The 15,182-nt window shown below is 46.0% G+C and overlaps 1 protein-coding gene across 5 annotated transcripts in view; it reads right to left on the bottom strand.

Moving 5' to 3' along the window:
• ATP2B4 (ATPase plasma membrane Ca2+ transporting 4) overlaps nucleotides 1-15,182 on the bottom strand; it is a 100,243-nt gene that overhangs the window by 53,349 nt on the left and 31,712 nt on the right. For all 5 annotated transcript variants that reach the window (XM_045841324.1, XM_045841322.1, XM_045841320.1 and 2 more), the window contains exon 2: nucleotides 712-1,356. In XM_045841324.1, the coding sequence (XP_045697280.1) occupies nucleotides 712-904 (193 nt within the window). In that variant the 5' untranslated portion in view covers nucleotides 905-1,356. The remainder of the gene's footprint in view (nucleotides 1-711; nucleotides 1,357-15,182) is intronic.

Below are 15,182 nucleotides of genomic sequence, written 5' to 3'. Positions count from 1 at the left end.
TGCTGAAACCAGGCAAAAATGAAGAAAGCATGGTTCATTTTTGTCCTCTCTCCATGTTGATGGGGCAAAATTTCATATTATCATGGCTCACTGGGCAACTGGGCTGAGCCACGTAAGCATAAAGCTGTATTTTTTCAATTTTTTTAAAGTATAGATTAAGAAGACCTATATTAAAAGTACATCAGGCATGCTTGAAAAAATCATCAATAATTCCATGATAGGAATCAGGAGTAATTAAAAAATTTGGTGGGTACAAAGTGTACATGTTAGAGAAATGCTACATCAGGTAGAAAGACTTACTCATTTTTTTGTTGTGCCTATCCTCCCCAATCACACTGTAAGATCAGCACGGGAAGAATTATGTTAAACTGCTGCTATCAAAGACAGACACAGAATAAGAGACTTGGTAATTATTTAATGATGAAAGCATCTCTAACATAACTATTTCCAAAATAGAGATAAATACCCTCGTTTCTGTGCATGGATACAGGAAAAGGAGGAAAGAATGATTTCCAGAGAATACCACACTCCCCAGACATCATGTCTGGGGGGGAAAATGGCTCCCTATGGCCTCACCTCCTTTTAGTGCTTCATATACTATACTTTCCCCACTAGGCGTAGATATACCAGTATCCTTTAGAAGCTGGAAAAACAGTATTTTTTAACACTAGCCACCTTCCTCCAATTCCCCACTCCTGATATGGCCTTTACCTTCCACAGGGTTGGTTTTCAGCCTTCGGCAGAGATTCAGTACACCTCCATAGTGGACGTTGATCTGGTTGATTGCATCAGTTGAACGCAGCTCCATGAGCTTCCTTAGGTCCATTACTGAGCAGCCAAAGTCCCCTTCATGGCTCTCAACCATCGAGTTGGCCGGCGAGGCATGTTCTGTTTGGCTTGTCATTTTGCCTGCTGTTCCCAAGCCCCTCAGTTAGAGAAAATGTGAAGTTTCCCTTCAACTGATCAGGATGTGTTGCTTCTCTGCCTTCTTCCTACTTCTTGCTTCTGTGGGAACCCAGTTAGAAAACAGATTGACTATATCTTGTGCAATAAGCTTCAGAGCCTTAGCCCAGATCCTGTTTCTTTATGAAGGTTGGCAGCAAGAAAAGGAAGAGGATGGGGGAACTGAGTGGAAGCCGGACCACGTGTCACGATGATTGGTGTCCCCAGGTGGTGATGGCAGTGGTTGTCCCGGGTAGGTAGGTTCCTAGCTTAGACCAACTTGCCCAGATGGAGGTGTAAACAGGATGTGCACGTTACCATGGAGGCAACCTTAGCAACAAACAGCAACTGCAGTGGTAGAGAAGCAGCAGGAGGATGAGGAGGGCTCTCTGGATACCAATGACAACTGGATCTCTGAAATAAAGATTCAAAGACAGACAAAAAGAAACAATTAGAGTAGCCATGGTGAACCAGAACCTGCAAAGGCAAGAGATACTCCTTCCAGCACAAGGGTAGAGGTGACAGTTGGTGCCTGACCTGAACTGATAGCAGAATCCTGAGCTGAGTAAACTAATTCCAGAGAGTCCCTTTCTTCTCTCAGAGGCCCCAGGAGTCCAATGCAAGGATGTAATTTCAGATACACCCTGGTCTTCATATCTTATCTCTCCCAGACCAAGCAACACAAAGCCCACAACTTCAGAAACTTGGAAATACAAGGTTATGACCATTCATGACTCTGATATTCTCCCTGTCTATTTGGGGGTCCCACTACAGAATCCTTTCATTTTGATCTCACTTCTAATAGGTGAGAAGAGGTCAGAAAAGGAGTCCAGACACGAGTGCTCCAGAGGATGGCCTGCTAGTCTGCCACTCTCCCCCATGCTCCATACCCTTCCCTACTCCCAACACATACATTTACAAAGCGGGAGGACAAACTGATGCAAGATGCCCAAATCCTCTGAGGCTCCACAGACAACTCAGCCTCCAGCTGTATGGAAATTCTGCAGCTCGCTGCAGTTGTCAACAGATTAGGCATGGGAGTTCAGGTGTTGGAGCTAAGCTCCACCCTCCTCCAAAACGCATTTGAGAAAAGGAGAGGAAAATATTCTGGCAGTTGGTGAAACAGGGTGGAACCTTTTTACATAGGGAGGCAGAAGGACGTCTGAGGAGGAAAGAGTGAGTTTGAAGCCCAAGAGAGTTAAAGTTTCTCTGGGGTGGCAGGGATAGGGCAGCTTTTGATTCAGATAGAGCCTAGGGCCAAAAAAGCCCTAGTGGAACATAGTTGGTTAGCAGGAAAGCAAAGTTTGCCTCTGCATGAGTGGGCCCCAGAGGTTCTCCAATCAGCATGCCCCTCAGAAAGGCATGTGTTAGCTCTCACACATGATGCCTGGGAGGAGGAGCAGAGCTATGTGTAGGTGAGGATATGGAGGCTGAAGGCGGAAAGAGGGCTTATCATGAGCCCTGCTCTCAGCTTCAGCGTGTCATGAAGGACCTGCTGAAATGTGAAAGGGCTCTTCCTGAACCAGAACCCCGGAGCCCCAGCCTTGGCTAAACAGTCCCTGTTGATTTCAGTTCAGTTACCAGAGAGTAGCAAGAAGGAGCTCTAGTCAGCCTCTCTCTAATAAATAGAGGACACCATCACTTCTAGAAGGTGAAGAAAGAAGCATAAGAACTATCAGGGACTTGACTCTTTCATCAATTATTTTTTCAAAAATCCCAGGTGGCCAAAAATTCTGCTGATTCCAATCAATTCTGTTCTCAGCAGGATCCCTTGGGATAGAGGTGATAACAGACCCCCCTCTCCCAGTGGGCCTTTTGCTGCCTCCTTCTGTCAGATTTTTAGAGTTACTTTGACCTACAAAGAGTTAAGCAAGCAGGGTTTTTTGTTGTTATTATTTTTTAAATATCACACCCCTTTTCTCTTTAGATGTCATCAGAGAATCCTGGGGAACAAGGAGGTCTGGAAAGAACCTGAGGCCCTGTGTCCAGTTCCTTTCATTCAGACTGGTGTAGAGGTAACAGTACCACAGAATTTTCCCTCCAGTTCAGCCTCTCCTTGGAACTTGTTCTGAAGCAGTGGGAAGGCCTATAGTAGCAAGAAGCCCATGTTGATTATTATGAGGAACTCAAGCTTTCAAGAGGATATTGAGAATAGCGCCGATAGAGTGCTAAACTGAAAATCCCATTTTATTTTCGTTGTCTCCACCCACTACAATGTTTGTTCCATGAAGGCAAGGATTTTACTTATCTTGTTCACTACTTTACCCCAGTGCCTACAGGAGAGCCTGCACAGGGTGGGCATTCAGCTAAATTTTTTAATTGAATAATCAGTAGCAGCCTTAGAACCAGATTTACCATCTTCCCAGGCACCCTTTGGGGCAACTCACTTAGCCTTCTTATGGCTCTGTTCCTTCTTCCACCTTAACCTGGGGGAAGAATCATCCATACCTTTTCACACCATCCTAAAAAAGTGATGAAGGAATGGGATTATAGATAGAAACTGTGCTTGGAAATCTTAAATGAAAGATGCCTAGTATCTAGTATAGGATACTCAAGTAATAGAAGAAAGCTGAATTGATCTTAATGAACTTTGTTATCTAGTCATTTAAGCAGAAGGGCAATAAATTCCATGTGTCTCTCCATCCTTCCTGTCCAGAGGGAGACTGGAAAATTCCAACAATGCTTCACTAGCAATAACCATTAGGTAGGTATAACCATTAGGGTATATATCCTTGGATGTCTAGAGAAGAAGGAACAGTCTAAGTCAGAAATTCCTTACTTTGAATCTCTCCTCAAGATATCAAAGAGGAGAGCTTCTTCCTTTTTGTGCCTTAACATAGGCAACCAATGAGAAAAAGTCACTTAAGATTAGAACACATGGGGCATGTGGGGAAAAATGAGGTTTGTTGTCTGCTTCAATTTGCTCTAGAGACACATACTCAAGAGGTCAAACACTTACGTTGCTGGCATAGAGTCAAAGGGGCAGTGCTTAGCTGGGAGCCCAGTTTATTTCTCCATGGAAGTTCTTCCAGGATTCAGAGGTGTAGCAGGTGCCCATATTTCTTTCTGAGCTCTTAGAATATGAGCTCACTGCAATTGCTGAGCTTGTCTAGCCCCTAACCTTATTAGGCAACTGGCAAAGAATAATCTGTAAGTGTTCATGCTACCTCCACCTCAAGACACAGTGCGCTCAGACGCCTGGGAGGTAACACCTCTTGTCACGTCAGAATTAATCATTTGGCTCCGAGCATTCTGGGTAAGATATGTTCTCATTCCCTGTTTCTAGCATTTTGCCAGCTTAAGGGATGACAGGGTGGATGAGTGAAGTCTCTCATCCCTTCCTGCAGGGCCAAGAAATCATACATGATCATAAAATCATTTTAATTTGTTTTCCTCCTAAAGTCCTGTAACGTGTTCTATAATTTGTAATGACACATGAAAGCACTGTCACATCAATTCTAGGTAGGGCAGCTGTGTGTCCTCCTCTCCCCCTTATAGATGAAGACACTGAGGTCCAAGGAGATAAAAAAGGATTTGGTCTTTGGCAAGTCAGTGACCCTGACTGCCTGGTGTTTTTGTTTGTTATACTTTACTCCTTCCCTGAGTCTGAACCTCCTCATTTTCTGACAAGCACATAAGAGGTCCTTTAAAATGCAGGCATTTCTGGGGTTGTGCTGGTAGCTTCCCTGTGTACATCTTTGGTGCAAGAATTTTTGACACACAACTAAAAAAATTAGCCATAAGGCAATTTTGCCATAAAAGATCAAATCACTAGAAGACAGTTTGGTTTACGTTTGGCAGACTTCATGCATTTAAGTGAGTTGTCAGTTTGGTTTCATTTCTTCATGGATGAAGTTCTTGTAGTTATGCCAATTCTTATATTACATAAACCTCAGCCCTCACAATGTACAGTGATGAGTAGACATGGCAGTCTTAAAATAATAGATGATAGTGACTACCTGTAAAGCACATTATGAAGCTCCATGTACCACCAGATTGTACACTCTACCAGGAAATGATCACAGATCAGTTTGCAAAGCCTTCAATGAACAGTCAGCCCTTCCACTCATCAAAACCAAAAGTTTACCAGGTTGTGCAAATGGATACCACTCTTAATAAAGGAAGAAGCAATTTTAGCAGAAAAAGTGCCAGGCCTAACAAGGAGACAAATCAACAATAACAACAACGACAACAACAAAGTATATTCTTATGAATGAAAGACACGTATTTCCATTTTTCTCAATAAAGTCTTTTAAATTTTGTTCTTAATTTTTCATGTTTCATTATATCCTTTTTAATGTCCTTTTATTTTTCATTATTTTATCTTTTATGGCAAATTTGCTTTATTGCCAATTAGTTGTGTGGCAAAAAGGGTGTGGGGAATAGAGTAACAAATATACTTAGAAATTCTTGGGCACAGAAAATACCCATTTTCATTTAAAGGTAATGCTCACTCTTATCCTTGCTCTTTCTCTTTCAGAATCACCTCCATGATATCCCAGGCGGTGAGGATAAAATAGAACCTACCTCCTGTTCCCATACATTCCTGAGAAGTAAACACCCCATACTTCCTGATAAGTCAGTCCACAGCTAGGCTCATTAGCAAGTTCCAGAAAAGAGGACCTGCTTGGGACAAGAACGCCATGGCTTAAGCCACCAAATCATAAGCAATAGTCAGATGCTCTGTTTCCTCCAATTTTGTCCAATTTTGTCCTCCCTTACTATAGGAAAATTTCCCAGGGTGCTAAAGAAGAGAGAGATCTCCAGAATGCGAGGAAGAAAGGTAAATCCTCTGTAGGGCATAGAGTAGGGCATTACCAGGTTCTGAAAGGAACCCACCCCGGAGTCTCCCGTGCCAAAGGCGCCTATCAAATGCAGTATGAGTGCCTGAGAAATGCAGTATGAGTGGAGGTGGGAAAAAGGAAACAGGAGGGGCCAGGGGCTAGGGCAGCACTGCAGCCAGACCTGTTTGGAATAATAATAAGCACCTACACTCAACTCTGGCCTCTGGGCTGCAGGCAGCGCTGCTCAATAGAGCAGACTGTTGTTCCCTGCCCTCCCCTGCTCTGCTCACTGGGCTGAGGGCTTATGCTCAGGAGCAAGGCAGTGGTGGCACTTGAGATGCTTGGAGTGCCAGCATCACTACTGTGCGGGTCCTGAGGATGAAGATGGGATGACCAGGGGTGCAGTGGAGAGGGATGGGAAGGCAGGCTGTCCTCCTGCTGTCCCCCGCCCCCGTTAGAATGCACCAGACTGAAATATGAAATCTGCTTCAAGGCCACACCCCCAGCCCTCCAAAGCAAAACCTGTTCTCTTTTCTTTGATCCAGATGCTCCCTTCCTCATCCCAGGTGGGGTTGGGAAGGGAAGGAAATAATATCCATTGAGCACCTGCAATGAGCCAGGTACCATGCATTAGGTACTTTATGTGAAAATTAGAGAAAAATCATATATGTATATATATGCACATACACACACAAATACACACACGTACTATTATATAGTGCTTAGCATAGTGGCTATGTAGTGGCTGGTCCATACACAGTACATATTATCATTATGACATCCATTGTTTCACTGGATCCTCACCAACAACCCTTTAAGGAGGGCACCCAGTTTCATAGCAGGGAAATAGGGAAATACAGATCCAGAAAGCCAGGATGTGTGCCCTTGTCTGGACTCAAAGCCTCCCTGCCTCAAGTACAAGGACACTAGGGAAATGGGAACAAAGCTATGGATTCACTTCCTAGAGCTTGATGAGAAGATCCACATAAACCTATCTGCCCCTTGCCCCTGTAACAGGTCAGGGAAGCACTTCCTTAACTTCTTTGTACTTGCTGGGAAGGTGTAGGGATAGATCCAGTGCTTATCAGGGGTAAACTCCCTGGCTCATTCCCAATCCAACACATATAGTATCTCCCCAGCCAGAATATAGTTGGCTCTGACTGGCATGATTCCAAGCATATCCAATTCGCACTTGGAGATCCCAGGAGTGGGGTTCAGGGGTTCTTCCACTCTATCATCTCATACCCTGGGCCTTGCAACTCGTAGTGACTTGGAAGAAGCTCAGAGGGATCCTGCTCTAGATTCTCTCCTTTCTCCAGGAGGGGCATTTCCTGTGCCAGCACCTCCAGGGTCTTAAGCTTTACTCCTTCTCTCAGATACTCCTGTGCTTCTCAGGGCCACACCCTGTCAAGAAAGCTGCAAGTTTCTCAATGAGCAGGCTGCAGAGTCTGAAACAACCCCATCTCCACCCCGCCCTAGCTGGCCCTTCTCTCAGAAGGTCCAAACTCCACACAGAGGCTGCTCTGCTCCCTCCTCATTACAGCCCTTACTTCCATGACCCAGATTCTAGCCCACCCTTGCTAATTCCCACCACTCAGGATTGGTAGCCATCCTCACTGTGGTCCCAGGTCTTCCTTGCTTCCCCATGCCTGCCTGCCCTCGTTGTTCCTCTAATGCCTGCTGGCTTGCAGAAGCAGACCTGAGCATGTACCCTCCCCTTCAATCTACTGAGGTTCTACAGAGGCATGTGGGAAGAAGGTCAGAGACAGAACACATTGGCTAAAGTTCAGGTGCTGAGCAGCATCACCTGTTACCATCAGCAGCTACCAGGCCCATGCCAGGAAGCCCAGTGAGGGGTGAGGCACCAAAACCAGGCCTCTGCACTGACCACAGGACATCACACTGGGGCCTGTGGGCCTGGAACCTTACGCTAATTCTCAGCCCTTCCTAAAGAGAGAACACCACTTCCTGATTAGGAGGTGGGGCTCGAGCACAGCAAACACACGTGCACATGTGGCACTTACCCTGCCCCTCCCTAAGTCTGCTACCCTGACAGTGTTTTTAATTCAGCGTCAGAAATGTAGTACCAAAACTGAAGCATCTGTCTGGAAAAAATGTGTCACTTTCAACCTCTGGGTCTCAGGGACCCAGAATTTATCCCTTCTCCCCAGAGCCACCTGGTACTTCCTGGGCAAGCTAAGCCAATGCATACCCTGGAACCAGTCATCTACTCCAGGGTGCATCTCCCAGAGAAATTCTGACGCAGGTCCAGAAGGGGACATGTGCAAGGATGTTCCGTGGAACATTGTTTGTGATGACAGGGAACTGAAGGCAAGCTGGGATCTCCTCTCCCAGAGATGAATAAGCTAGATAACAGGGGATATTACACAATAGTTAGAAACACAGATTAGAGATATGCAAGACAATATTGGTGATCTTAAAAACAGTGCTTAGTGGGGGGCAGGGGAAAGGTGCTGTAACAGCTTTTACACAAATTAAAAACACAGGCATCTAAAGTAATTCTATACATTTTTCAAAAGATTTAATTAATTTATTTTTAGAGAGAGGGGGAGGGGAGAAGAAAGGGAGGGAGAGAAACATCAACATGTGGTTGCTTCTCGAGTACCCCAAACTGGGGACCTGGCCTGAAACCCAAGCATGTGCCATGACTGGGAATAGAACCAGTGACCCTTTGGTTCACAGGCCCATGTTCAATCCACTGAGGTACACCAGCCAGGGATAAAGTAATTCTATACATTTTAAGGGACATATTTAAACAAAAAGATATATTAGAATGCTGCTCAAAAGCAAGAAAGGGAATGGACATGGAGTATGGGGAAACACTGAGCATACAGGAATGGGCATAAGCTAATAATAGTGGGTCATAAGTCCATTACTGCTCAACTCAGTACTCACTCTACACCTGAGGTCTAAAAGAATAAAATAAAACACACCATGAGGCTGAAACTTTTTAGACCTGGAGGAGTTGTATGGTCTAAGGTATGTTATGACAATGAAGACAAAACTTATCAGTTCTGTCCAGATGGCTTCAGGGGGCAGGGAGAAGGTAGGGCCCATAGATAGCATAAAAATTCTCAAAAGAGTGATACCAAGAATTGAACCAAGGTTGCCAGTCTGTTCCTGATCGCCTAGCCTGTTGATCAAGATGAAGGCAAGAAGCTGCATGGCATGGATCAGGAAACCAAACCAGGAATATGCCTCAGAGGGCAATGCCTCCTTCCCTCCCCCTCCCACCTCCATTCCCAAAATAGCATCAATATATCAAGATGAGAAAGGGCAGTCTCTCAGCCCCAAAGCCATGGGGAATGTACCCTTTTCCAAATACTAATCTGAGTCATACTGTCCCAGGTCACCTCTATGGCCTCCTGTGACTCAGGAGTGTGGGGGTGTTCACAGCAAGCTAGAGTTTAAAAAAAAAACCTGTAGAGGATGAAACAGAAATACCGACCATTTCCTTCAGTTAAGGAGGACAGAGCTGATTTCAGGTGGCAGTGACAGTGCCATCAAGAAGGTCTGTTGTTTGATTAAAGTGGTGCTGGCAGCTTCTCTTGATCCCTCCCCTCTTATTGTGGGAAATGCTCAGGATATGAGTTAGCCAAGTTCTGTCTTTCACGCTAAGTAAGGTGCAGCTCCTTGGACCTGGGACAGGAAGCTACTAGGCTAGCAGACAGGAGGCAGGCCTTGAGCAGTAACATTCAAATATCTAGTATGTTCACTCTTGGGCAACACAGATTGCCTTTCTTGGGGCTGCTGTGGTTGTTCCACATTTTGGTTCCAAGGGAACAAAGGGCTTTTTAGGAGCTGGATTGGATCCTGAGTTATTTTTGGAAACAAATTTCAGCAAAATCATGCCATGCTCATGGAGAGGGAGAGGAAGAGGGAGGTCAGTCTCCCTTGGCTACTGGGTCAGGATCTTTTTGCTCCCAGGGCTTAGGTTCTGTTGGAGCTCTCAGGAGTAAGGAGAAAGCTGCCTGGCCACAGACTGAGGAGGCCACATCTCATCCACCAAAAGGAATTACTGTGGGCAGCTGCTCTTTCTCTAGGGGCTCAGAAAGAGAGGAAGCAAAATAACATTCCTGTGTGGCCCAGACGCTAGTCGGAGTGCCACACACTAGACATCACATCTGGCCAGCACCATTACCTTCCTCCCCTCTGTGATAGTTCACCTGTAGGGAGTACAGAGAACCACACACTTTGCCTATCCCAGTCTTTTCTCAACCCAGCTGTTTTCAGGAAGTTTCAGGCAAATGGGCAAGAACTCCATGCTGAGAAGAGGGTGTTTACCAGGAAAGAGAGCTGGGAGCACTCCCTAGTAACCGGTCACCTTGCTACCCTAGTTCCACTCTTGCTGGTTCACTCACTGCACAGACAGGAGCCACAAGTCAGCCTGGGGCTTGAGAAAGTAGACAGATCACACTCCCTTGCACTTGTATGGTGCTTCAGAGCAGTGGCTTTCAAACTTGAGTGTGCACTATGATCCCAGGAGGGCTGGTTAAAGCCTATTGCTGGGCCAACTCCCAGAGTTTCTGCACTAGGAGTCCTAGGGTGGGGCCTGACAATTTCTAACAAGTTCCCAAACAAGAAGATGCTGACACTGCTGGTCTGAGGATGACACTGTCTAACACTGCAGAAGTTATGAAGCATCTCTGCAAACAATGTCATGACAACTTCCAACAAGATAAGGCTAACTCACTTTAAGGCTTTGAATAGGGTCCAGTCCAAAGACTGCCCCACAGCTAGGCCGACAGGCGAGGTACATTGAGGGTCTTGTCTTCTATCTCCTGCTTTCCCCTCTCCCTCTTCTGGCCCTCCCAGGATGCTCTGCTTCCCTTTATCTCAGGGCAGTTCCCTCCCCCAGAGAGACCCCTGACCATCCCAAGGGAAGCCCCTCTCCTGTGAGAAAACAGTGTTCCCTGGGCAGGCTGTAGCAGAAGCCAAGGTTTATTCAGAAAGTTAAAATGAGTTCCCTCATCAGGGTCAGGGAAACACCCAGACCCCCTTCTGACTCAGGTGGCATTAAGCACCCCCTGCACTCCTGTTTCCCCGGCCTGCAGGAGATGAGAGCTGGAGGAGGAAAATGAGAGAACAAAGGACACCCACCACTCACTTCAGGCTCCCCAGGCATTACTGCTCCATGGCACATCCAGACCCAGGCTGCCTTTTCCCTGCCACCCCCAAGGCCCTCTAGAAGGGCTGGCTCATGACCTCCTATAAAACCTCTATGTGGGGGGCATCTGCCCACTGCTCTGAGGGGGCGCAAGGCAGTGCAAGGACGCAGCTGGCGGGCAGCAGCAGCTGCTGTTTTGCAGTTGGTGACAAGCTGCTGTAAACACTCGGTTTAGGTTGCTATGGCAAAGTGAGTGTGCAGCCTGGCCACGGTGCAGCTATTTATGTGCCTGTAATGGCAGAGTGGTCTGTTTTTTATTATTTTAAAGTTTTCCTTTCCCAGCCCCCTAAAAGAGCTTAAAAAATAAAAATAAAAAAGAGCCATCACAATTTTCTCAGGAACAAAAAGAATAGAGCCAGAAAATACAGCTCAGGACTTGAGCCAGCAAGGAGAAGCCTGAAGTGAGGAGCACGGCTGAGAGGGTGAGTTCCTTTAAAGAAGGGAAGGTAGAGCTTCTGGTGCATACGTACCTCTGTCTCAGCTCATCATGCAGAAAAGTCAAAACTCAGGGTCTTCTTATTTCTACACCACTTACATTATTGACAGAAGACAAAACCACTGGGTATTCTTCCTATCAAAGCCAGGCTCCAGCCAGCAGCATTCTTCACACCCCTACCCCTCTCCACCATCCCCCACTGGCTGCCAATGTCATCAGGATGAAGATACTGAGGATTCCACCAGGGGTCATGGGAAGAGAGCCTCAAAGCAGAGTTCCCCAGTCCCGTGCATGCAGTGCTGCCCAGCGTGGAGCCTGGCCACTCCCTGCTGGAGGGCTGAAGGGAATGACCTCCAGTGGTGCCTGTGACAGGACCATGTTTTCCTTCCACTTGTACAGAGAACTCTCATCCTGTTGTCACTCCTTAGTGAGGTTCTGCACAACAAGATTTACAATTTTAACCAGCACCAAGGAGTCAGCATTCAAGATTCAGATTCTGAAGAATGATCTAAAGTGAGGCTGATTCCTCCTGGGACACATATGTCTCCAGGGCCCCAGGCACTGGGGAAAAGTTTTTGGCAGAGGAGGTAGAGAGTGATCAGAAATTGCCATTGGAGTCACACACACAACTAAGCTGAAAGTGTATACTGACTTTGATAAATATGCTATAGGCTGTCAATCACTAACGGACATCTAAGTAAGAGAAAAAGAATCACCTTCCAGAAACAGTCAGTTGGAATACAAAAGATGATGCAGGATTTTATCATCTCTCTTTCTCCACTTTATTCCAGTTCCTTTGAATTGGTATGCCTTTAGGAGGAGAACTCCACCCCCCATCCCAACTGTAGATGGGCACATTAATCAGATAAAAGTAAAGTTAGGGCAGTGGTAAGAAGAGAAAATCCCACAGACTGTTCTGACTCCTTCCATCTGAGATAATAACCAAATGCCTGTTAGATGCCACCACAGCTCTGATAGGGTATCACTGAGAATAAACCCCACGGGGAGGAAAGAAGGCAGGGGTATGGGGTGGCTGCTGCCGCTTCCATCAGGGAAGCACCCTCTACTGCCCTTGGAGCAGTGAAAGTCCTAGCTGACAGCAATGGTTAGCTGACAAAGTCTTGCTGGGAAAATCAGAACTTGGGAAAGAAATCAGTCTTGGCAGCACCTGGAGGTCAAAAGAGCAAAGCAGGCATGGTTTCTAAACCTGTCAAACCAACTGTCGCCAGCATCCCCCTGTTCTGCAGAAAGGAGATGGGAGAGGATGAGGAAAGGGTTCAGTATGGACACCATCCTGGACAGCTGGAAGGAAGCCAGTAGGAAAGCACCACAGGTGAGCTAGTGCCCCAGACACCAGTGTGTCTGTTTGTTGGTGTGTCAGTGAGCCTTAGGGTATTAACTCAAGCTGTGTGGCCATTACTTGGGAATATATAAAAAGACAAAGACATGCTTCAGAGCCACCAAAGTAGAGTAAATTTCCAAAAACCATGGGCTAGAAAGAATATCTATTTACTCAAGGGTTCAGGATCCATGGTGATGGGCACAGGGCCCATTGTTAAAAGAGACAAAGGGCAGAAGATAAAGGTGGCTCAACCTCAGCTGGCCATCATTGATGGAAGTCACAGGGAAGAGAAAGTGGAAGGTATTGTGTATTCTTCTAAGTGAACAGAAAGGTTGTATTACCTCTCTATCCCAATCTCTGCCCCAGTGCCTGACCTAACATGCGGCGTTAATGAATGAGCCATCTTTCTCTGGCCATCTCCAGAGAGAATCAGTTATCTGTAAGTCCCCGGAAACACTCTTTCAGCACTTGCCCCCTCTCCACCCCCTCTCTCTTTGGGCCCTGGAGTTGGTAGACTGAATGGACTGAAGGCATATTTCACTTATTCTCCAGGACATAGTGCAGGGCTTTTCTGGTATAGGCAGAAGGGAGACCAGCTATCACTGTGCAAATCGTCCACTCTCTATGGAGATGCAAAAGGAAACATAAAGATTTTAAGTTCTCTCAACACCTATTTGATTCTAAACTCCCACATACAGCATTTTAAACACCACTGCAGAGCCTCTGAGAAAAGACAGGGGAGGAGGACTGTGGTGATGGTGGTGGTGGGGAGTTCTGTAGGAAGTGGCAAGAAAGGATGTTTTCTAGATTATTTCTGAAGTACTGAGCTGCCAGAAATCATGGGAAAAATATCTAGTACCAAACTCTTTCCACCTCCTCATTTTTCTCTGTATACCTCATTCCCAAACTTCTCACTTTGTTTTTCAGACCTATACATATCCTTTTCCCTATCTCTCCCTGTCTTCCTCTCTACTTCTATTCTCTATCTAAACATCTATTTCTCTATCTCTCCCCCACTACCTACCTCAATCTCCAAATCTCTCTTATTTTCTCTTTTACACCTCTCCAGAGATAGTATACTTGAATGGAATTCCATTCTCCTTACCTGGGTAATTTCTGAAACCAGTCAGCCCTGTTTAGTCCACACTGGCTCAAATAGTGGAAGGAATATAAATATGTTAAGAAGCAAGTCAGGCACTTGTGGGGCTGCCATGGCTAGGGGTCTTGGATGATGGGCCAAAGGCACACAAGACAAACTCTATGAGGCAATCTGAACTTTCTCAAATCTACCTGAAGCTTGCCTGGCTAAGTCAAATATGTAGCATCTAACTATGCTGGAAGCAGAGGCAAATTGCTAATGGACTCAGAAATGAGGAGCCCTAACAGAGATGGAGGAAAAGGAAGGATATGACAGTATTCCTATGAATTAAAAACTAAAGTCAGGATTTAGTATGCTCAGCAAAGTTTCCAATCCATCATAAATAGGGAAGTGGTCTGATGAATAGGAAGGGGCTGGGATATTTGATAAATACAAAAGGCACTTAGGACTACAGTCTGACTCTGGCTCCTTTAAATGCTCCCATACAAATTGGAAATTCAAGAATTGAGCACGATAAGCTAGCTCTTCCTAACTACAAGCTACAAGATGGTACTACTGTCACACCTCAATTCTACTCTGAGCTGGTAAAGCTTGGGTAGGAAGAAGGCATAGGGAGGCTAGCTTGAACACCCTGGTGACACAGCTGCCTTCTTTCAGGTCTCCCCACTGCTATGCATAAATTTAAGGACTCAAAGAAGGGACAAGAGGAGGAATAGCAGCAAAAGGCACCCTAACCCAGCAGAGCAAGACCTTAGTAGGCATCTCACACTATTTGTCTCACATTTGCTTTTATACACAAAAGTCTGCAGGAGCACTCTTCCCAGCTTCTCCAGTCTCACACACACTGGCCAGCTGGTGGAAATCAGTAAGATCTCCATCACCCAGAGAATATACCTTTTCTGAGAGGGGGGACGGGGGCAGTGCCCTCCCTTCAGGGTTTCAGACACTGAACTCTCCCATCTGCAAGCAGTCAAATCCAGAGTAGCCAAGGACACACCAGCCTGCTCTCCCCTCTCCCTCCTCCAATAGCCAGCTCAAGAAAGAGAACTCCTTTGTGGGGGAAGTCCCACAGCAGTGAGGCTATGGAAACTTTGCCGTCTAAGGCTGTGGAATTTGTCTACTGGGCTCCTGCAGTTAATCATCCCATCTGCCTGGATTCCCAGCTTGGAGCTTTAAAAGGTAGCACCCAAGCAAGAAGGACAAACATGTCAAGGGGAAGAAAAAGCAGAAAAAAGTTAGTGTAAGCTGAAAGATAACCACCTCCAACACCAGTCTTCTGAGTAATTGAGTGTGAGAAGGGGAAAGACAAAAAGAACACACACACACACATAAGTGTAGACCACATTCCAGAATACTCTTCCAGACTTCTAGCTAATGTTACTATAGTCATA

This window comes from Phyllostomus hastatus, unplaced genomic scaffold (genome assembly GCF_019186645.2).
Source record: "Phyllostomus hastatus isolate PE091 unplaced genomic scaffold, TTU_PhHast_1.1 phas_contig_36, whole genome shotgun sequence".
Lineage (NCBI taxonomy): Eukaryota > Metazoa > Chordata > Mammalia > Chiroptera > Phyllostomidae > Phyllostomus > Phyllostomus hastatus.
Note: the sequence above shows the minus strand (reverse complement) of the source record. Positions and strands in the feature narration are given on the sequence as shown.